Genomic DNA, 23,921 nt, shown 5'->3' with positions numbered 1-23,921 from the left:
CGGTGTCTGAGTGTTTGCTTTTGAGCTGCTCAGGGACTGACTGTGGCCTCTGGTCTGTATCAGTGAATAACCGTCCAAACTCATAAGGAAATCTCCATCTCCCTCAGAGAAGCAGCTGATGTCCATTTGATCTAGTGACAAACGCATCTGAGACACATCTGGCTTTGACACCGGATTTGTTTAGTATTATGTTTTGAAATTGATTTCACTTTTTCAAAAATAAATCAGATTCCATCCGCGCACCACTAGAGAGAGCTCACGTACCCCCAGTGGTCAAGATCACAGGGGGGGCGCAAGTCTTTATCTGGTTTGAGGTTGAGGGAAAAAAATATATATTTGCACATGTTAAACAAATTATGATAATACACTAGAATATATAATGTGTACAAAAGTCGATATGAAAACTATATATTTTGTTGTATCCTCGTTTTTCCTGCCGCCACGGCATCACTATTTTATGAATGAAACATGGTGGAGAAACGTAACAGTGCTGATAACTCAGCTTTTCTTAGACATGAGTAGGGGGGGCGCCAAGGAAAAAAGGTTGGGAACCACTGGTTTAGAGTATTTGAATAATTGTCATAATGAAAAAAACAAACCGTAAAGCCTTGAGTGTTTTATTGGTAGATTGATTACTGATTAACTTTTGTTTTAGAATGAATGTTTTATCTTGTACAGGGTGTCCTTGGTGAGGTGTCAGACCGCTCTCTTTTATTCTGTTGCAGTTTAAAAAGAAGTCTGTATGATTTTGACGGTTGAGGGGACAGTTGTGGTTCGAATATGAATGATTACGATAAGACTGCTTTTCTTGGTCAGTGGGGACGCTTCCAGCAGACTGTCTTCTTCCTTCTCTGTGCCAGCGTCGTGCCCAATGGATTTGCTGCTTTCTCTGTTGTCTTCTTGACTGACATTCCCAGTCACCACTGCCTGGTTCCTGAGGTTAACCTGACCCAAGATTGGCGCAATGCTATCATACCGATAGAGGTAATGAAGTTTTTAAATTCTGATTAGTGAAACGAGTCATTTCTTGGGGGTTGCGATGCAGAAATAATTTCACTGATTTACAGACGGCTCTCTCCAGAAGTTGTTATTCAATATGTTGGCCTCAATGTCAAATTGGCGTTTAAAGTGCCATTTATAATTATGCATTTAAGCTACGCCGTAGGTACGTACGAAGATACGGTCCCATACCTGATACGTACCCAACGGCAAGATTTCTTTACACAGTACGGAACCATACACAAGGCATATATTCATTGGAAAAGAAATGTTACTAATAACACTAATACAGTTTGTGTCATTGTGACTGTTAGGTGGTGCATGGGAAACAGAGGTTGAAGAGATGCAGCAGATACAGGCTGGATGTGGTCAGAAATCTCTCTGCTCAGGGATTGTTTCCTGACAGGGATGTCAACCTCACCGACCTGGAGCAGGAGAGCTGTGTAAATGGGTGGAGCTACAGCAGAGACATCTACCAATCCACCATAGTCTCTGAGGTGAGTGTGTACATCATGATGATGATGATGATGATGATGATGATGATACATTTTATTTAATGGCGCCTTTCAAAAAAACTCTTCACCTTTACATCAAATTATATCAGTGATAAGCAGCAAGGAATAGGGTTAAGGTTTATGTAAAATAAGATGCAGTTGTTGCAGTTAACATAAGCTAGTTTAAAAAGATTAAGAGCAGTTTTGAATTCTTTCATGGAGTCCTGTATGCGGATGTGAGCGGGTAGTGAATTCCAAAGTTGAGGTGCAGCGTGGCAGAAGGCACCGGCACCCGTTGTGTGTCATCTACTATGCTACGTCTACTAAAATTTAAGTATTTGTTGGTATAGAATAAGCCGTAGTATAGAGGTAGCAACAGTAATAGTAACTGAACTATAATTAGTCATTAACCTTGACTAGAACACACTGTACACAAGAAAAATAATTTGACTGAATGTATGCAACTTTTCCAGTTTTCTGCTCAGGAAGAAAAGGTTTGATTGATTCTTAATTGCAAATGGATCTTAGGTTGTTTTTCTTTGTCCATCCATTGATACTCCAGTTTGACCTGGTGTGCAGTGATCAGTGGAAGCAGTCATTCACTTCCACAGTTTACTTCCTGGGAATTCTTATCGGATCCTTCATCTCAGGACAACTCTCAGACAGGTACTAAAAACCCAGTCTTGCAATTAAATTATAAACACGCTTTATTCTTAGAAAATGTTTAATTCTTCTGCCTAAAGAAAACATTGCAAAAGAAATTCAATAATCAGTTCAAACTAACATAATTTTTAGCAATATGTACTCTTTCAAGATATTTTAATCTTATTTTTATTTGCTCTTATTTTATTGTTTGACTTTTCACTCTAGGTTTGGAAGAAAGCCTGTTTTCTTTGCCACCTTGGCAGTTCAGACATTGTTTTCATTTGTTACAATCTTTTCACCTTCTTGGACGGTGTTCTTCATCCTCTTCTTCACCAGTGGTTTGGGACAGTTCTCCAACTATGTCTCTGCTATTGTGCTGGGTAAATGTGAACATGTCATGCTCTGTTGTAACAACAAATAATACTTTTATATAGTAGTGAGTGATTTTGAATAATATACATATATTGTTGATTTACTGTGTATCATGATTATCTTCACTTATTACCTGCATTTCTGTCATGCATGTATCTCTCTCTCTTTATGCAGGCACTGAAATCTTGACTGGCAATGTGCGGGTCATGTTCTCGTCTTTGGGTGTTAGTCTGGGCTTTGCCGTTGGCTACATGACACTGCCTCTCTTGGCTTACTTTTTAAGGGACTGGAAATCTCTCCTGTTGGCCATCTCTCTGCCTGGCCTGCTCTACCTCCCTCTCTGGTGGTAGGTTGTACTCATGACGAGACAATGTATTAATGGTAAGTTTAGCTTACCATGCAACCTTAAGTGTCATGATTTTGCTCTTGTCAGGGGACAAAAATAATAATCTAACTTTTAGAAATATTTAACTTGCAGTAACCCTGTTTGTTGCTTTGTTTTTAAGCCCCTATGATCCAGCCTGAACCTTTCTGTTTCTCTTTTAAATACTGAGGCAGGTTCATCCCAGAGTCCCCTCTGTGGTTGCTCTCTCAGGGAAGAGTGGAAGAGGCTGAGACCATAGTGAGAAAGGCTGCTAAGATGAACAAGGTTGAGGCTCCACAGGTCATCTTTGACAATTACAGTGTACATGTAAGTCTGTCTTGACTTAAATCATGCAGGACCAGACACAGGAGCCAATGTGTGTGCTTGAGGACACACATTGTTAGTACAATTCACAACATAGGGAGGATGTACAAATGACATGGTAATTCTTTCAGCAGATGTTGAGATATTTCATTCTGGGACAAAGTGATGGACGGTGAGACCCACCAGTCAAAATACAACAAACTGCTGGTAAGACTGAGATTTGTATGTTGCAGGCTGATGAGACAAAGGCACACCCTAAGCAACACCACAATGTCTTCAACCTGCTGAGGACAAAAAACATCAGAAACATGACTGTCATTCTGTGCCTGGTGTGGTGAGTCTCCAGTCTGAGCATTTCAATCACCAAAGACATCAACACAAACAATTAGATATTAGGCATTATTAATTACATTTGCTCAAACACCTTAGCATAATTAATTTCAGTACAATAACCCTACACAAAGCAGCCTAAAACTAATCCGCCTGATTATGCATTCATCCATCAATCCATCGTCAACCACTTATTCGGGGTCGGGTCATGGGGGCAGCAGCTACAGCAGGGGACCCCAAACTTCCCTTTCCCAAGCCACATAAGTCAGCTCTGACTGGGGGATCCCGAAGTGTTCCCAGGCCAGGGTGGAGATGGAATCCCTCCACCTAGTCCTGGGTCTTCCCAAAGGGCTTCTCCCAGCTGGATGTGCCTGGAACACCTCCCTAGGGAGGCGCCCAGGGGACATCGTAACCAGATGCCCAAACCACCTCAACTGGTTCCTTTTGACGCAAAGGAACAGCAGAGGCCTGTACTACGAAGCAGGATTTGGCGTTAACGAGCTAATTTAAGGTTCAACCCAGGATTTTCTTTACCACGGATTAGTTGTTACCGGGTTCAATCGCCGTGGTAATTTATGCTGAACACCTAACATGGTCGGGAGCAGGTTAAGTTGGTCGCTTCCACTGCCAGGGTTGCAACTGAATTGAGTTTATGGAAAGCACAAGTGTAATTATGGTCAGATCTTGGTCCTGACTGATGGGGAAGTGATATTAATAAGAGTTGTGATTTGCGCATCTACAGCGTCGGCTATTTTTTATTTTTTTTTGCCAGCTTTCCTCCTGTTTTAGGAAGCAGTGACTGTATTGCGTTTTCTCTGTAAAACAAAGTCTGTGTTCTTCATATTTATGTAGAATTATAATTTGCTATTCTTATACAAAACATGCGACTCTGGTAGATGTTTGCGATTGGTCGTGGTGCGCAAACACCGCCTCTTTTATGTGAACGCGCGCGCCGCTGGATTGGGAAACCCTGAGTTGACTGAACTAGTTGTTAACCAGCGCCGTGACACAGGTTATCCAGGACCGCGGTTCTTAGGGTTAGTGAAGCCGGATAACTGAAAGAAATCCAGACCATGAATCGTAGTACAGGCCTCAGCTCTACTCCGAGTTCCTCACAGATGACTGAGCTTCTCAAGTTATCGCTAAGGGAGACGCCAGCCACCCTCCTGCGGGAAACCGCTTGTACCCTGGATCTCCTTTTGGTCATGACCCAGCCTTCATGACCATAGATGAGGGTAGGAATGAAAATTATATGATTCATGCATTTAACGAACACAATTGGCCGTGTTTGTGGGGGGAAGCCAGTGAGGGTTCTTGTCCTTTTCATTGCACTCAACCTCCTCCTATTGGTCCCAAACGTCCCAGTGAAGCTTCTCACTGGTAGGTGAAGGGAGTGTTAGACAGCGATGCATTACTATGTAAAATAATAATAATAATAATAATAATAATAATAATACATTTTATTTATGAGCGCCTTTCATAGCACTCAAGGTCACCTTACAGTTTAAAACAAGCAACAAGCAAAAAAACAGTTAAAAGGCAAATAGAATTAAAACAAACACATTTAAAAGATTGAGATAGAAAAATTAAAATGAAGCAATCTATCCATTATTTTGATGGAGAGTGTATCATGTGGGGTAGGCCTTTCGAAAAAGGTGGGTTGTGAGGGAGGTTTTAAATGTGGGTAGAGACTCTGTGGTACGGATGGACAGCGGGAGGGAGTTCCAAAGGCGAGGAGCCGAATGGCTGAAGGCTCTAAACCCCATTGTGGACAGGCGGGCAGAAGGAGTGGAAAGCAGTGAGGAAGAGGAGGATCGGACAGTTCGGGATGGAGTGTAGGGCTGAAGGAGATCAGATAGGTATGGAGGAGCGAGATTATGGAGGGCTTTGAAAGTGAGATGAAGAATCTTAGTCAATACAGTATTGGACAGGGAGCCAGTGCAGTTGTTTAAGGAGTGGAGAAATGTGTTCAGTTTTTGGGGTTCTGGTGATAATACGGGCAGCTGAGTTTTGGACCAATTGGAGTTTATGGATGGACTTGTGGGGTAAACCAAAAAGGAGGGAGTTACAATAATCAATACAAGAAGTGACATGAGCGTGGATGAGAGTAGCAGTATTATTGGGTGTAAGTGATGGACGAAGACAGTGTATGGTGTGTAAGTGAAAGTAGGCAGACCGGGTGAGATTATTGATGTGTTTTTCAAAAGAAAGTGTGCTATTGAGGATGACACCGAGGCTCTTGACATGAGTGGAAGAGGAGACTTTGGAATTGTCGATGGAGAGTGAAAAATTAGGACATTTTGTTAGGGTGGATTTGGAGCCAACAAGGAGAATTTCTGTTTTGCTACTGTTTAATTTGAGAAGTTATGAGTGAACCAGGTTTTAACTTAGTCTAAACAGTCAGACAGGGAAGACGGAGGGAGCATGAAAGTGGGTTTGGTGGACAAGTAGAGCTGGGTGTCATCATCACATTTCAGTAATGTACCGGTCTTAGTAATTTGCAGGACTATTTTACTGGATTGCACAGGTGTACATAATAATGTGATTGCTCAGAGTATTCTTCATTTATGTGATTTTAAAAAAAAGAATGAGATTTAAAATGGAGAACTCAGTGGTGTCTGTGGCTCGGACCGCAAGGACCTGGGTGTGACCAGCTGTCTTGGCTGCGACAACCCCCTCCTGCAGATACATGCTACACAACATTAGGAGGCTATGGTCGTTCTTCACCCAGAAGGTGATGCAGGTTTTGGTCCTGGCTCTTGTTATCTTGGGTCTAGGCAACTGTAGTCTGACTCACCAGATGTAGACTGTGGGTATAAGCCTGCTACTTGCTGGCTATTTTGGGCGCCATTCTCCTCCCCATCCGCTATGATGAAGCCTGCTCCATACTGACATCAGGAGAGCAGAAACACTACACATCTTCGTCACAGACTAAAAATGCTCACCTGTTAAGACTGGATCTTGGCCCTTGCAACACAAAATTCATATATAGAGATTCATAACACATATTAATATACGTATATTCCAATATCGCTTTGGATAAAAGCGTCAGCTAAATTAATGTAATAACATTAAATGCAGTTAATGCTGTTTCTTTGAGGATTTCCATTCAAAAATCACTGTCTGTGACTCTTTCTTCCCAGGTTCACTCTGAGTACTGGATACTCTGTCCTGTCCTTGAACACATCCCGACTTCACGCTAACCCCTATCTCAGCTGCTTCATCTCAGCAGCTGTAGAGGTACCAGCATACATTTCCAGTTGGCTGGCCCTGAGATACCTTCCACGACGACTGTCTACCATCTCTGTCTTGCTCCTTGGAGGAGTGTCCCTTTACTTAATTCAGCTGGTGCCTGAAAGTAAGCTGTGTCATGACATGGTGCATCACGGGATGGTCATATTTCCAAGCAAATATTTTTAAGCCTAGATGCCCTGGTAGCCGCATGGTTGTAGCTTATATGCCTTATAATCTCATGTCTTGGGTTCGATATCGGCCCTTTGATGCATGTTCTCTCTCTCTCTCTCTCTCTCTCCCCCACCCACCATTTCCAGAGCTGTATAGTAATGTAAAAGTAGAACTACTTCACTACTGTACTTAAGTACTAAAAGGCTGTATCTGTACTCTACTGGAGTATTATTTTTTTTTCTCCTACTTCCACTTTTACTTGCGTACATATTTTCAATGAATGAAATACTTTTACTCCGATACATTTTTTTATGTGCTGCATCGTTACTCGTTACTGTTGTGAATGCCTCACGCTACGGAGACTGTGTAGGTTAGTGTGTGTAGTTATTGCTACGTTAGTTATGTAAGAAATCCCCGAGATCGCATCAAGTCTTTTCATTACGGCGATCGCCTGTTCAGAAGTCAGAGACGATGTAAGTTTGTACTCTTTCTATTTAGCTATTGTTGCAGCAGAGTAATCTATTCCTGAGTTGTTTCAGTCTGCAGTGAGTACTGAATGTTAACCTTTTTACCTGTCATGTGAAGCTGCTAGTTTATCTGTATTTTGCTAGCTTACTAACTTTCCACTACATCACACATTTTATTTCAGTATTTGTAAATAAGTGATTAATAACCCACTATTATATCAGATAATAGTAGTTATAACAGCTGTGACATCTTTATTAACTACATAACACAATACTTGTTATTGTGTTATACCTAACACAATAACACAGTACTACTCAGTACTTGAGTAGTACATTTTAAAATAAAAAAAGTACAAAAAATGTTGAATACTTTAGTACTTCCACTTAAGTGGGGTGCTTAAAGAGCACTTCAACTTCTACTCAAGTCACTTTTTTGATCGAGCACTTGTACTTTTACTCAAGTATGGGTCTCTAGTACTTTATACACCTCTGACCATTTCTACACTGTCCTAAGTAAATGTGAAAATGTCAAAGAAATCTCTTTACAAAACGTATATATATATATATATATAATTACAGCCTTAAATGGCTGTTTGAAGGGGCTCATATAGGGACAGACATCTTATTTGTTCCATTATGTTCTTAGACAAACCATTTCTTACGTTTCAGGTTTATCAGATCTGTCTGTTGCTCTGGAGATGTTGGGTAAATTTGGTATCTCCACCGGTATAGCCCTGATGTTTGTCTACACAGCAGAGCTTTATCCAACAGTGCTCAGGAGCACAGCGACCGGGACATGCACTACTGTTTCCAATTTGGGATCCTGCATTGCACCGTCTTTGATACATCTGAGTGAGTAAAAAAAAAACAATTACTAACATTTGTTTAACCTGGATTTATCTTAGCACATTGACACATTTTACTTCATAAGCAGCTGATTCGACCTGTAGTTTGGTATTTATATTTGGTATTACATACTGTAAATGTTTACAGGATACATATGCAGGACCAAGGACCTCCCTCATCCTAATTTCCCCTTCTCCTTGTACAGGTGAATACTTTAAGTACCTGCCTCATATTACAGTGGGGACTCTGGCTGTTATGTCTGCCTTTGCTGCTTTCTTCCTGCCAGAGAGTTTTGGACGACCTCTTCTTCAAACTATTCAACAGATGCAGAGGTAGGTTCCTTAAGGAATGGATACATCTTTGTAAACTAACTAATAATAACTAATAACTACCTGATACTGGTTGTTCAGACAAGAAAATAGAAACAAAAAAATTCCGATTAGTCTTTTAATAGAACAGCCAAAGCTGATCCGACGATGATAGTGAAGTTGAAAGAAGTGAGAAAATATTCAACTGTTGCAGATGTGTTTTTTTGTCTTCTGTAAACCAAGTGATGGTGTGTTTGTTTGCCTTTTTTTTCTGACAGCATGAAGTTTCCATTCATCACAAGAAAAGATCATTCAAAACCTGTGGTGCTTTTCGAAAGTCACCTCTGATTGTCTAAAACATTACTTACACAAGCTATTAATAAATGTTGTACTATTTACTATCATTCCTAGTGTTTGCTGTTCTAACTATTCAACATTTTTATCAACATGTCAATCAGTACAAATGGATTTAATGATTTTACATGACCTTTTTGTAATAAGTGAAATTAAAAGAATCCTATTTACATGTGTACAAAAACATTTTTGAGTAAATAAAATTTGGCTTGCCCTTTGTGAAAATTTTGTTTATACAAATATTCACTAGAAACTGAAATATGCATGTGTGTTGGATTTGAAGTAAAATATACAGTTATAAAATCAACCCTAAACAAGGATACAAGGATAGGTTCTGATTAAATTGGTATCAGAATATTTCATTTGTTTCATGTATACGTATGTACATTTTTCATGTTTTTAAGTACATTATTTTATCTTTTACAGTGAACAGCAGTATTATGCACATATGGTAACAATTGCATTGGCACTGAGCATGTGTAATGCACAGGCTTTTTATACTTTTCATTTTACAGTTTTTTTTAATGCTGTTGCAGAGAAAACATTACTCCAGTTTTGTGGAGATATTTTAAAAGCACACATATGTTTGATGCTACTGTGTAAGTCACATACTTTCACAATTCCAGTGACAAAATAACAATTTATTTTAGTTATTCCTGACGAATGTCCATTTACCAGAAAAATGGAGAGTGACATAATGATTGTCCAGTTGATCACCTCAACCCAGATATCAGTGCAGCTCCTTGTTCAAGGGTCAACCGGAGACTTTCTTTCAGCAGCGTGTTCCTGTTCTTCAGTGTGTGTGGGTGTATAAGGTGTCTTCTGACAACATCTAGAGTTGAAAAACACGGTAATACAGTTACAGTATGATTCACCGATACAGAAAAATCTGTGTGTGTGTGTGTGTGTGTGTGTGTGTGTGTGTGTGTGTGTGTGTGTGTGTGTGTGTGTGTGTGTGTGTGTGTGTGTGTGTGTGTGTGTGTGTGTGTGTTCTATATATAGAGATAGATATCTCTATGCTCACCCTTCACTACCCACTTCAAACAGTTTTGTTCAAATTGTACTGAGTCAGGGTGGCTGTCTGACAGAGATATCAACTATGTCGTTGAAACTTGGCTAGTGCAGTAAAGCCAAGTACTGTTCAACACTGACAGTTACAAAGTTCAAATTCCATAAAAAGTAATATGTCTAATATATCTATTGAGTCTAATATTGATACTTGTGCCATGTACTCAAATCAAAACTGCGAACGCTTATTCACTTTCTGGTGGAATAAGCTCTCAGTGCAAAAGTGAAGAAGCACATTTTCAAAATGTCAAACTATTCCAAGTTCAATTGGGTTTGTTATAGTGTGCCTTAACTAGTTACACATCATTGTGGCTATGTGGTGGGATTATATATTTCATAGTAGCTGAAAGAAATGGCCATGGTGAGTGAAAGCATGTGTGCTGGACTGGAAAACAGTCAAAGGGCAAATGTTTTGCCTGCATGTGAACATACTGTACAGTCAAGTTAATCATTTTAAATCTGGCACTTGTACAACAAATGAACCAGACTTAAGTACCGTATGAGAGTATTTCTAAAAAAATTAATAAAAAAGCATTTTTGTCCTGCTTTACATTAATTTATTTGCCAGACACTTTTTCCAAAGCACCATACGCATAAGGAACATGGTGTAGTGTTTTCTATTGCGTAATAATTTAAAACTAGTGTGAAATAACTGTGAAAAAAGGGCATTGTGATGAGCTAAAGACTTACTGAAACTGAGCTTAAATCAACATAAAAAAAGAAAAATACAAAAAAATATATGACAATCTGAATCTATAATGCTATATGCTGGTCTCTGGAAGACTTCATGACAGGGAGGCGTAGTCTTACCCGGGGAAGTTTTGCATGTGAGAAATGGTGTCAGGCAGAGGCATTCCATAGCTCTCAGGCAGCAGGAGACTCAGCAACCCTGACAGAGCTGTAATGCTTCCCATGAGGATGTAAGGCAGTGAAATGGAATAGCTTCCTGCGGCAACACATCAAAGAAGGATACTGAAAAACAACTCTGGCCAAAGCAGTTAAAGGTGGAGAGACTTAGGTACTTTGATATGTCTGCATCAGTAGTTTAAATCTAATCTGCTAAATCTAAAAAAGAAACTTCTAAATTTTAACTGAAAGCTTTGGGTTTTTCAGCAGACTCCTCTATCTGATCGGAGTGCTAATCAAGCCTGCTTTTATGTTTTTGTTCTAGTGGCTTTTGTTCTTGTTTTGTTTCTGTAGAAGCACCAGCTTCTCGTTAACCTCGTGTTTCTTACAGTTAGTGGAAGTCAGTTGGGAAAGAAACCGCTTTTCTTACAGGTGCATCCAAATAATTCCATTCACGTCCATGCGTGGGGAAAGTTAAGTAGTGTAAATTCAGATAAAACGGCTCTTTTCAACCAAAAAGTGAGTGGTGACGGGAGATAAACTGACTGCAGAGGTGAGAGCATTCTTACTTAAGTAAATGAAGTATGGGGCAATAATGCTGCCTATTCTGGAGGCCATGGAGCAGGTGCCCACAGCCGTGTTCCTCACTACGGTTGGGTAGAGTTCTGCTGTGTATGCGTACACAATAGAAAATGCTGTCGTCACTGCAAACTTTCCCATCATCTCCAGTGTTATAGCGAGATAAATCAGGTCTAGAGGGGAGAAGGCAATACATTGTTACATGTGAGTTGATTTAAATAAGCTGAACATTCAAACTAATTCTCTTCAAGGGTAAACATGTCTCTTTGTTAGCATGTGAGCAAGAAAACAAAAGTTTGCATCTGAACATACTATATATAATGAATGATCTTACATAAACAAACTAACAAGAGAATGGCAGAAATCAAGGCTATCTTTGTTAAAAGGTTGCTCATACTTGCTGGTATGAGCTGTATGAAGAGTAGAAACAATCCTCCCATGAAGAGGCTTAAGGAAAGACTCCGTCGTCTGGAACACCAGCGAAACAGAACCCATGACAAAGCGTAGGCTGGCATCTCTACCACAGCCGACAGGAAACAGTTGAAGTATGCGTTACCGTGAAGGTTTGCGGTGTTCAGGGAAAGAGCAAAGTAGGCGATGGTCACGGTATTCCTGTGGCGATAGTTGTTAAGCATTAATATAAATCTATGGCATGACACTACAGTGTAGTCAGGAACCTAATGAAACTAGTTTTATCAGTGTTTCTTGTCTAGAAACTAATATTGTACGGCAAATGTATGTGTAGGCTAAATATAAAATTAGGGTGAATCAAAAGTTGTAGAGGAATAGAAGGACTTTCACACCTGGGCCTGACTGGATTTTCAAGTGTGTGAAGAAAGATCAATGGTTCACTTATAAAGTAGTTTTTAGCTTTACTTGTTTTCTCAAACATTAGATCAGAAAAACTTGCATTGGCTTTTGCATCTTTGATTATTTTTTTTGAGTCCTTCAACTGTAGAAGCCTATCCACCTGCTATGATTAGCTCCCAACTTTTTTTCTCTGTAAGCCTAAATAGAACTGTTTCTAAATTGAGCAAAAAATCTGTTTTCAGATTCAGCGAGGAAGTGAGCACAGGAAAAATAAAGGCATACTGTGCAGTTACATAAACCCGATTTTGATCTTAGTTGCAGGCTTCACAGCACCTGACAGGTCATTATTTGTTGTTAGTTAAATGGGCTGACATGTAGTGGAGGTGGTGCATGAACTGGCTGAAACTGTGTGCGCATGTATGTGTTTGAAACAGCGTGTGTTCAGTCTACATGTGTGTGCTAAGGTGTGTGTATTTGTGCATTCAGGGTCACTGTACTAAATGTAGAGGTCAGGTGGGACAGCAGGGACTCACCAGACCAGCCACAGCGTGACAGAGATCCAGCGGATGTTTCGAGAACGAAGCAGGTCACAGATGTTGTGGGCCTTCCTCTTCTCACATTGAAGTTCTTTCTGTGGGGCAGCAAAGCCCGTGGAACAACAAACACTTAGCAAGCACAGCCATCAGTCTAGAAATAATCTTGTTAGCGAGATGGTTGTGATGCATGACTACTTGCTGAGGGAACACATGCATGTGCACGTGTTCACATATGTAGTACCCAACAGTCAGGATCAGGGATAATGGAGGCAAAAGTTCAATGTGCAATGAAAAACTGAGGGGGCAAATATGATTGTATTAATTAGGAACAGAGGTTGAGCAACCACTGAGTTCTCTGCTTTATTTTTACACTTTAAAATGTCCTGCTTGGTAGCTTTGGTCACAGTCCTTAAGAAAACAAATCAAAGGGATTGTATTTAGATTGTTTGTTGAAATTGCTATCTAACTATATATCTATCTATCTCTTAAGAGAAGAGCTCATAGTACCTTATTGCCTCACTAGAGCACTGCGCTCCCAGAATGCAGAGCTATTTGTGGTTCCTAGAGTCTCTAAAAGTAGAATGGGAGCCAGAACATTCAGCTACCAGGCTCCTCTCCTGTGGAACCAGCTTCCAGTCTGGGTTCGGGGTGCAGACACCATCACCACATTTAAGACTAAACTTAAAACTCTCCTCTTCGATAAAGCTTATAGTTAGGGAGTAAGGAGTTGCTGCTTTCAGCCAGACCGGCGGGGGAGGGTGTGTGTCTACAGACGCGGAACCCCTTCTCTTCTCTGCTTCCCTTCATAGTCGTCAGATTCATCTACCATATAATCAATGGTATAATCAAAGTAGAGGGAGGCAGGCCAGTACAGCCCGATCCTGTGGGGGAGAATTCCAGCCCGACCAGGCTCCTCTCCTTAACCTCCCTCCATCCATCTTCGTCCGCTTATCCGGTCCTTAACCTCTCTCTCTTAATTATGCTGTTATAGTTTTAGACTGCCAGGAGACTTCCTTTGACACACTAAGCTTCTCTCTCCTCTCTCTTTCCATCTGTGTGCATCCATGTCCCAGAAATGCTTGTTACTAACCTAGCTCTGGGGATCTTATTCCCTGGCACCTAAATCATGGTTGCAGCTGTCGCCGTGGTCCTGCTGCGCACCCTGCTATGCCCTGTTACACCCTGCTACGCTCTGCAGTGCCCTGCTACGTCCTGCTATGCTCTGCTGTGCCCTGCTTCGTCCTGTAATGCCCTGCTGTGCCCCGCTATGCTATGAACTACTACAACTACTATTTCTAGTCACTGTTCCATTATCTTTATTGTGACTATTATTGCCACTGTTCATCCCACCCCCAACCGGCACCATCAGACACCGCCTACCAAGAGTCTTGGTCTGTCAGAGGTTTCTCACCACCGAGGTTTCTTCCAAAAAGGGAGTTTTTCCTCACCACTGTCGCACTAAAATGCTTGCTCTTGGGGAAATTACTGGAATCGTTGGGTCTTTGTATATTATAGAGTGTGGTCTAGACATACTCTATCTGTAAAGTGTCTTGAGATAACTCCTGTTATGATTTGATACTATAAATAAAATGTAATTAAATATTGTAATCAGCCTCAAAAATCCATTATCGGTCTGTAATTATCCCTTAATCCCATTCATATTTTGTTGGTCATTTATTAGAGGTGCTACTATTGGCAGTGTTATCATATTATATTTATAAGATATGCATCCATTAATGTGCCCACTTTCACATGTAAGTGGATTTTTGCAATTTCTTCTTAAATTGTCCAGTTCCTACAACCAATAGCTCCACAAAACGTTAAGTTGGAGTTAAACATACATAAAACCTATACAAATATACTATAAAGCAATATAACTATCATTACAAGAAACAAGAGCTCTGGGTACATAAATAAGTAATTTCACCACAGTGGTGTTGAGGGAGATGTCATTCAATCATAAAAAAGGGGTTAAAAATTGGCTTTTCTGCAAATTACTGTTTAAGTACTAGAGGTTAAATTATTGCAAAGTCTCTGCCAGACAAGTGTTCACTCGTGAGCAGTAAATGATTACATCACACTGAGCAGTGATCCCTAAAAGGTGTCCTAAATCTTTAAGGTAAAGGTGTCAAGAGAAAAGGTATTAGCAGGGAAATGGCTATGCACTGGTTTATGGCTTATATAAGGGTTATAGGGTTAAATAAGTGTTTTCTCAAGAAACATTACACATTCATTGTCATTGACTTTGGTTCAATTCTGACTATTCTAGTACAATGATGGTTACTGAAATGATCAAGTAATGTCATATTTCGTATTCTCCTTAATTCAATAAACTGAAATGATAACTCTTCCTCAGCCTGTCAGCACAGCTTAATAAAACTGAACTTGTATTTAAACATTTACATTATTCACACTACATTACCCAGCATCTAAGCTTTGTCTGTATTTTCATAGAGCAGAATCGCTGTGGGACCACCTTCAAGCAGGTGCAGTCATACCCAGTTTCAAGAGAAGGCAAGTAACATTTACACTCAAAGTCGTATTACAAGAAAGACTGACAAAGAGAGACACATTTGTCTTGCTTAAAATATGCCATGATGTTAATAGTGTAAAATACTATAATAATTCCATAATAATCTAAACTCACTTGTAGCTGTCTGGAAAGACAGATTTTACAGTTTTAGTCGTGTGAGAGAAAATTCAGATTAGACAGATGGTTTAGCTAACTGTTTTAATTTACCATGCAGAGATCTGAGCAGCAGTTAACCGTAGTCCTCATAAATTGAACGGAGTTTAAAATTCCAACACAAAGAAAGCGGAAGGAAACGGACATCTGCAAAAAGACATGCATCCAGCGGAATTTCCTGCGGCACCGAAGCAATCCCGGAAGTGGGACGTCGTGGATATAGACTACATCAACAACCTATGTACATATTAACTATATTGTACACCTACAGTACTTTTGATTACCAGGAAGATGTCCAGGACCTTCGTGTTTATGCACTTGCATGAGCCATTGTTACAGTGAGATCTCACCTGCAATGGACTAAAGATCACTGGCGGAGGCTCGATTTTGTTCCTCTTAGCAGCATCTCTCACTATGGCCTCAGCCTCTTCCACTCTTCCCTGAGAGAGCAGCCACCGAGGAGACTCTGGGATGTACCTGCCTCAGAACACGACAGATAGAGAGAGAGACATATCTTCAATCCCGTGGAACAGATGAAAACATACTTCTTAGTAAATGGCTTTTATTTTACCTTATTTTGAGCCCTATAATGCTCAAATGACAAACTAAACCTAACAAAAGCTGTAAACAATCACATATCAAAATATCCATCCATCCATTCATCCTCATCCGGTTATGCGGGGTCGCGGGGGCAGCAGCTCCAGCAGGGGACCCCAAACTTCCCTTTCCCGAGCCACATTAGCCAGCTCTGACTGGGGGATCCCGAGGTGTTCCCAGGCCAGGGTGGAGATATTATCTCTTCACCTAGTCCTGGGTCTTCCCCAAGGCCTTATCCCAGCTGGATGTGCCTGGAACACCTCCCTAGGGAGGCGCCCAGGGGACATCCTCCATTTCACCTGAGCATCTGTCGGCTTGTCTAGACGAAATAAAGAAGTGGATGTCTACTAATTTCTTAAAATTAAATGAAAATAAAACGGAACTTATACTTTTTGGTCCTCCTAAAAGTAGCCTAAATCATATCCCTGAAGCGTTTACACTCTCTATACCTATAAATACTTGTGTGAAAAATCTTGGTGTTTCAATAGATAGTTCTTTGAAATTGGATAAACAAATTAACTCTGTTGTCAGTTCGTGTTTCTTTCATTTACGTATGCTGACTAAAGTTAAGCCGTTTTTATGTCCTCAAGCTTTTGAATGGGTGATACATGCATTTTTATCATCCCGACTGGACTACTGTAATGCTTTATATTACGGAATAAATTCTACAACTTTTACACGTCTTCAAACAGTCCAGAATGCGGCAGCGAGACTTTTAAAAGGCATTCGCAGTAAATCGAACACATCACTCCAATTTTAGCTTCCCTTCACTGGTTGCCGGGTTCGGTCTTAGGGTTCGATTTTAAAAATTCTTTTATTTGTTTATAAGTGTCTTAACAATCAAGCTCCCCTCTATTTATCGGAGCTCCTAGAGCAATACACTCCTTCCAGGGATCTTAGGTCAGGTACACAGAAACTTTTATCCATACCACGGTACAGGTTAAAACACAGAGGTTATCGTGCCTTTGCCATTGCTGGCCCGACACTATGGAATAGCTTGCCCTCTCATATTCGCTCTGCTTCTGACTTGTCAGTTTTCAAGTCACTCTTGAAAACACACTTCTATTCAATTGCTTTTAATAGTGTTTAATTTGTTTTACATTTTTCTTGTTTTGTCTGTCGTGTGATATTCTATTGCTCTGTAAAGCACATTGGTCAGCTTGTCTGTATAAATAGTGCTGTATAAATAAACTTTGACTTGACTTGACATCCTAACCAGATGCCCAAACCACCTCAACTAGCTCCATTCGATGCAAAGGAGCAGTGTCTCTACTCCGAGTTCCTCACGGATGACTGAGCTTCTCACACTATTTCTAAGGGAGATGCCAGCCACCCTCATAAGGAAACCCATTTTGGCCTCTTGTACCCTGGATCTCCTTCTTTCGGTGATGACCCAGCCTTCATAACAAAAGGGTGACGGTAGGTAAAAAAAAACAGACCGGTAGATCGAGAGCTTTGCCTTCTGACTCAACTCTCTCTTTTTGTCACAACGGTGCAGACTAATCAAAATAGATCCCGATTAATTTATTCTGTTCATCAACTCCTAATTAATTGACGAAATTTTTCAGCTCTAACAAAACAATCTATCTAGATCGTTATTTTAATTTATGGATTGATTGACGTGCCCGAATCTATCTACTGACAGCACTGCCACCAGGTACTCTATAAACACACACACACACACACACACACACACACACACACACACACACACACACACACACACACACACACACACACAAAAAACAACAAAAACACACACACACACACACACACACACACACACACACACACACACACACACACACACACACACACACACCTACCACCAGAGAGGCACATAAAGGAAGCCAGCCAGGGTCTGGCCTAGGAGAAGCATCCTCCAGTCTCTGATGAAATAAGCAAACAGCGGCAGCAGCATGTAGCCCGCACCAAAGAAAAGAGTCACACCCGCGGTGGAGAAAACCGTCCGAACACGTGGGCCCAATATCTCTGTTCCTTAGCACAAGAGAAAGGAGGGGGGGGGTCAAAACACAAGGAATTAATAAACACATTCTTTAACATTATTATGAACAAGTTAGAGACCAAATACATCTGAGAATCAATGAGTAGAGGCGAACGAAAGTACCTAGCACAAACGCAGCCACATAATTGGAGATTAGTCCAAACCCAACAACAAAGAACATAGCGCAGAACATGGTCCAGGATGGAGAGAAGACCTGGATGAATGTGAACACTGTCTGGACTGCCATGGTAACAAACAACACTATTTTTCTCCCATACCTGGAAATGATACAAAGCACAGATAAACAACCAACTGGCATTTTACATCTCTTTCTCCATTTAAGCACTAGTCAGACTAAGTACTACACATAAAGGTGTGAAATTGTGCTTTTTCCTGCAGTTCTACTTTGACTTCCACTGAAACAGAGGACACTTGTACGGAGTAGCTTACCACATGCATGGACTTTTGGCAAGGAGATGTATTGACTGACGTACATTTAAAAAATCAATTAGAAAAGAACTTGAGTTTAACTTTTGTCATTAACCTGTCAGAGAACTGTCCCGAAACAAAGGAGCCAGTAAGAACGCCACAGAAGTAGAGAGAAGAAGTCAGCGGGTTCTTCCACCTGTCATCACACACCAGGTCCCACTGCAAATACACACACACACACACACACACACACACACACACACACACACACACGCCGTATGAAGATCCGAGTACATCAACTACACAAAAAGTGTCAAATACAAAAGTTGCAATTTGTTAACAAGAAAAACAGTCCAAACAGTACAACAGCCTCAGACCCTGTTTACACGTACATGGTTATTTTTACAAACTGAGACATTTCCCTTCGTTTGTACCCTTCGTTTACACACAAACGGAGAATTTGCCTCTGAAACCAAGTCTTTCTAAAAACTCCGGCCAGAGTGGAGATTTCTGAAATCTTCGTTTGGACGTTTGCATGTAAACTGAGACAAACGGAGGTTTAGGCAGCCGAGAGAGAGAAAGAAGAAGTGATTTGTTGCTGTTGTTTCTATTTTCGGGATTCTGATTGGCTAACATGGGCTTGAGCTTCTCGTTACACTGCCACAGAGATGGCAAAAGTACTCACTTCCCGTACTTAAGTAGAAGTACAGATACTTGTGTTAAAAAATACTCTGGTAAAAGTAGAAGTACTGATTTAACTTCTTTACTTAAGTAAAAGTAACAAAGTACAGGCTTTGAAATGTACTTAAAGTATAAAAGTAAAAGTAGCCTTGCGAATGACAACCACTTTTTACTAGAGTGCAAGATGAGAAACTTCAGTGGACATAAAAACCAGGCTCTTTATATGCCATTGTCTACATTTTAAATGGATGTCTGCCAAACATCACATATATGATTATTGTGACAGAGACTGGGACTCCAGCTTAATAAGATTCTGACTGAGTAGCAAGATATGAATTCAATTGTGATTCTGTGAGAATTCACAGATCCAGTTTCTCTTTTTTAATTGTCCCCTTAACATTTAAAGGAATCTACATGTATGTGTGTGTGCTCAAATATAGAAAGAAAATAAAGGATACAATATGAATTACTAAACATAGATTAATTAAGAAGTTCCCCATACTTTTAGAGTTACACAGCACATTGGCCAGGAGTCATACTTGATGCCTCCTAGCCTATCTCAAACATCTCTCTCAGATAAGGCCAGGGATGATTGGGAATGTCTTGCTCCTTGTCTGCCTAATCTCTGGGATCTCTGTTTTCTTCATTTTCAATCATATCGCCGTCCATACTGCTAGTGCTAACGTTACCGCAATCAAGCTGCAATGATTTGCCGCAAATGAATGCAGAATGCGGCCGAATCTGTCGAGTCGTCTTGTAGTGGTGCGTTACATGCAACGTAGCCTACAGTATATTCCCATCCAATTAGCTTGAATTCGGTATTGATCACGTGAAAAATAATAACGGTAACTCCAGTGAAATTATTTGAAACTTGTTAGTGAGGACTAGATTAGGACCGTATTTAAAGCTGATGCTGGTTTCCAACTTCGCCCCCTCCCTCCCTCCCCAGGTGTGTCGTAAAACATGGACAGAGACAACTTCTCTCTTTGATGCTTTACAAGCATCGTGAAACCTAGCTAACAGGTGAAGAACACAAACAACTAAATCACTAACCTACTTTAACTGTACATGAACTATAGACCAATACAACAACAGGCTTAAATGAACTGACAACATAAGTTATACGACTTACAGTTCTCAAGGACGCACACACACACGATCTCAACTGATTATCCTCCGGACAGCAGTCTCTCTTTCTTTTTTCTCACTTTTTTCTGTGTGGCGCACACCCGCCGCCGGTGTGATGGCGCGTGTCCGCTTATTCTCCGACATTACGACCTCTTGTACAAAACTAAAGTAACGAGCCAATTTTTAAAATGTAAGGAGTAGAAAGTACCGATATTCGTGTTAAAATGTAAGGAGTAAAAGTAAAAAGTCGCCACAAAAAAAAATAGTAAAGTAAAGTAGAAATATCCGAAAAATCTACAGTAACGAAGTATTTGTACTTCGTTACTTCCCATCTCTGCACTGCCACCTACAGGTTTGGCATGCTCTTGACTGCATTGACAGCATATATACACGGGTACATGTAAACGAACACTTTTCTGAAAACTGACAGCTGTGCACAATGTTATTTTTGAAAACGGAGAGGTTGAAATGTCCGTTTATGAAAATAGTCGGCAACGTGTAAACGTAGCATCAGTGCATTTGTAGCTTCTAACTTAATCTCTGTGGTTTGAAGTTTAGTTTCTGTATTTGCTTTATTTTACTGTTTTATATTTTGTTATTAGAGTCATGTTAAGTTACTGCTGATGAAGACCCAACATTTTCTGATTTTGCTGCATCATAAGAGAAGCTTTTAAAGGTCCAATGTGTAGGAATTTCTCCCATCTAGCGTTGAGATCGTATATCGCAATCAACTCTCTCACACCACGCAGTTCAAAGTACGTATTACAGCTATGGTAGCCTACACACTTCAAAAAGCCAGTCTCTTGCTCTTTTCAATATCCTTTTTCTTTTTCTGGGCGAAGAAGAAGACTCCTGTTCCTGAAATTCGGATTTTGAATATGTGTTGTCCTCCCATATTTCCTACTTCAAACTTGCCGGGGGCCGGGAAGCTACGATACTCATTAGCAGCATTAGCAGCACCTGTGAGTTTATCATGTGACAGAGAAAAACGTATTTCAAGATGGCGCATGAATATGGAGCGTCTACCCCAGTTCATGTGAATGCAAATGTAAAATTTCAAGACAAAGGAATACTTGTAATTGATGGTGGTGGTAAATATTCATAAAAAAGGAAGAGTTTGTGAACGGGCAACACAGATTTTGATAATGAACAACTAAACACATTACACACTGGACCTTTAAAGAACAAAATAATTTTTTAAAAAAAATTTTTTCTTTTTATGGGTTTTTTTGTTTTTTTTTTTTTTTAACAAAAAATTAATAAAATAAAAAAAAAAAAAAAAAAAATATTTAATTATTTTTTTTTAAATTAATATTTTAAATTTTTTTTTTTTTTAACGTTGCAGTTAAGTTAAGCCGACAAAAGGTGACAGTAAGCCAGGTACAGGGCACAGTGAGGTCACTGCTGTTACAGTTAAATTTACAAAAAGGTGACTGTCCTGTGGCACATACAGTTAAGTTCAAGCACCAAAACTTCTAGATTTTCGGCACGACACCGGAATAAATGGCAACACATCACTAACGGTATGATAATAACATCAAAAAACAATATCTGGGACATGAGAATACTTTGAATGAGTGTATATCGCTCACAGTAGGCGGTCCTTAATATAGCTCAGGACATAGGCTACTGCATTAGGCTACACACTGCTATAAGAATTTGGCCACATTTTGACACACAAAACACACACACACACACACACACACACACACACACGGTAAGAACATTACCAGCGTCGCCGTGGCGCAAACCTTAAGAGAAAGCGTTCCAGAGATTAGGGCCATACTGAACACTAATATTCATTCTCCCCCATAACGGAAACAGTTGCAGCCTTCAATCACTTTAGTAGCAGCGCAGGTACACAAACCTCCGATATGATGGTAGAAATGTACATGCTCTGGTCGTACTCCCACCCATCCAAACAGCTTTCTGTTGGCACATTAGACAGGTTAACGTCAACGCCGGGCATCAAGCCTCTGTCCGAGAAACTGAGGACATCTTCAAGTTTGTATCTGGCGCACTTGCTGGGCACCAACGCGTCGCTGTGGCTCTCCACCTCCAGCGGGATGCTGCTGTTTCTCCATGCGGCGGTTAGGTTGACGTCCGCGGGAATGAGGCAGCGGTGGGGCGGCGTGTCGGCGACAAACACGATCGACATACCCATGAAACCGTTCGGGACGATGCTCAGACAGAGGAGGAAAAACACCTGCTGCTGGAAACGTCCCCATTCCCCTAGAAAGTCGGTTGCATCTTCATAGTCGTTCATGTTGTTTGTGGTTGCAGAGCGTGGAGCAAGTTTAAAGCAAGTTAAAGGCAGACACGGATGGAGGACTTTGTAGTTCAGTGGTTTTGTTTCAGCTACTAAACCATCCCACCTACCACCCGCTGTATTTACTTTTGGCTGCGGTTGTCCTAAATGATGATTAACCACAGTAAAATATCGTGTGTGTGTGCGTGTGTGTGTGTATACAGTATATATATATGTATGTGTGTGTGTGTGTGTGTGTGTGTGTGTGTGTGTGTGTGTGTGTGTATATATGTACTGTATATATGTATATGTATGTATACACATATATATGGATATATACAGTACAGGCCAAAAGTTTGGACACACCTTCTCATTCAATGCGTTTCCTTTATTTTCATGACTATTTACATTGTAGATTCTCACTGAAGGCATCAAACTATGAATGAACACATGTGGAATTATGTACTTAACAAAAAAGTGTGAAATAACTGAAAACATGTCTTATATTTTAGATTCCTCAAAGTAGCCACCCTTTGCTTTTTTGATAGTGCTGCAAACCCTTGGTGTTCTCTCAATGAGCTTTATGAGGTAGTCACCTGAAATGGTTTTCACTTCACAGGTGTGCTTTGTCAGGGTTAATTAGTGGATTTTGTTCCCTTATTAATGGGGTTGGGACCATCAGTTGTGTTGTGCAGAAGTCAGGTTGATACACAGCCGACAGCCCTATTGGACAACTGTTAGAATTCATATTATGGCAAGAACCAATCAGCTAAGTAAAGAGAAACGAGTGGCTATCATTACTTTAACAAATGAAGGTCAGTCAGTCCGGAAAATTGCGAAAACTTTGAATGTGTCCCCAAGTGCAGTCGCAAAAACCATCAAGCGCTACAACGAAACTGGCTCACATGATGACCGCCCCAGGAAAGGAAGACCAAGAGTCACCTCTGCTGCTGAGGATAAGTTCATCTGAGTCACCAGCCTCAGAAATCGCAAGTTAACAGCAGCTCAGATAAGAAGAAGAAGATTTATTTATTTATATTAGGACAATGCACATTAATCAACATTTCTGTAAATGCGCCAGTGTTAGCCAGTCAGCAAATTTTCAACTGCAGTCCTAGTTGCATGCATGTCTGACCAGATGAATGCCACACAGAGTTCTAGCAGCAGACACATCTCTAGAACAACTGTTAAGAGGAGACTGCGCGAATCAGGCCTTCATGGTCAAATAGCTGCTAGGAAACCACTGCTAAGGAGAGGCAACAAGCAGAAGAGATTTGTTTGGGCCAAGAAACACAAGGAATGGACATTAGACCAGTGGAAATCTGTGCTTTGGTCTGATGAGTCCAAATTTGAGATCTTTGGTTCCAACCGCCGTGTCTTTGTGCGACGCAGAAAAGGTG

At 40.5% G+C, this 23,921-nt stretch overlaps 2 protein-coding genes across 2 annotated transcripts; one reads left to right on the top strand and one right to left on the bottom strand.

Moving 5' to 3' along the window:
- Positions 1–674: 674 nt before the first annotated feature.
- LOC120544475 (solute carrier family 22 member 5-like) lies at positions 675–8,972 on the top strand. The gene is made up of 11 exons (XM_039778257.1): positions 675–984; positions 1,314–1,496; positions 2,056–2,159; positions 2,364–2,518; positions 2,685–2,856; positions 3,069–3,201; positions 3,432–3,532; positions 6,672–6,886; positions 8,070–8,252; positions 8,452–8,578; positions 8,833–8,972. The coding sequence occupies exons 1-11, from the start codon at positions 781–783 to the stop codon at positions 8,900–8,902; spliced, it is 1,647 nt and encodes a 548-aa protein (XP_039634191.1). The 5' UTR covers positions 675–780; the 3' UTR covers positions 8,903–8,972.
- On the bottom strand, positions 8,680–22,666 carry LOC120544474 (solute carrier family 22 member 5-like). The gene is made up of 10 exons (XM_039778256.1): positions 22,141–22,666; positions 18,580–18,683; positions 18,159–18,313; positions 17,857–18,028; positions 15,784–15,910; positions 12,745–12,842; positions 11,799–12,013; positions 11,392–11,574; positions 10,787–10,922; positions 8,680–9,740 (listed from the first exon to the last, which is right to left on the bottom strand). The coding sequence occupies exons 1-10, from the start codon at positions 22,537–22,539 to the stop codon at positions 9,656–9,658; spliced, it is 1,674 nt and encodes a 557-aa protein (XP_039634190.1). The 5' UTR covers positions 22,540–22,666; the 3' UTR covers positions 8,680–9,655.
- Positions 22,667–23,921: the final 1,255 nt, after the last annotated feature.

The sequence above is a fragment of the Perca fluviatilis genome, chromosome 16 (genome assembly GCF_010015445.1).
Source record: "Perca fluviatilis chromosome 16, GENO_Pfluv_1.0, whole genome shotgun sequence".
In the NCBI taxonomy this organism is placed as follows: domain Eukaryota; kingdom Metazoa; phylum Chordata; class Actinopteri; order Perciformes; family Percidae; genus Perca; species Perca fluviatilis.
Note: the sequence above shows the minus strand (reverse complement) of the source record. Positions and strands in the feature narration are given on the sequence as shown.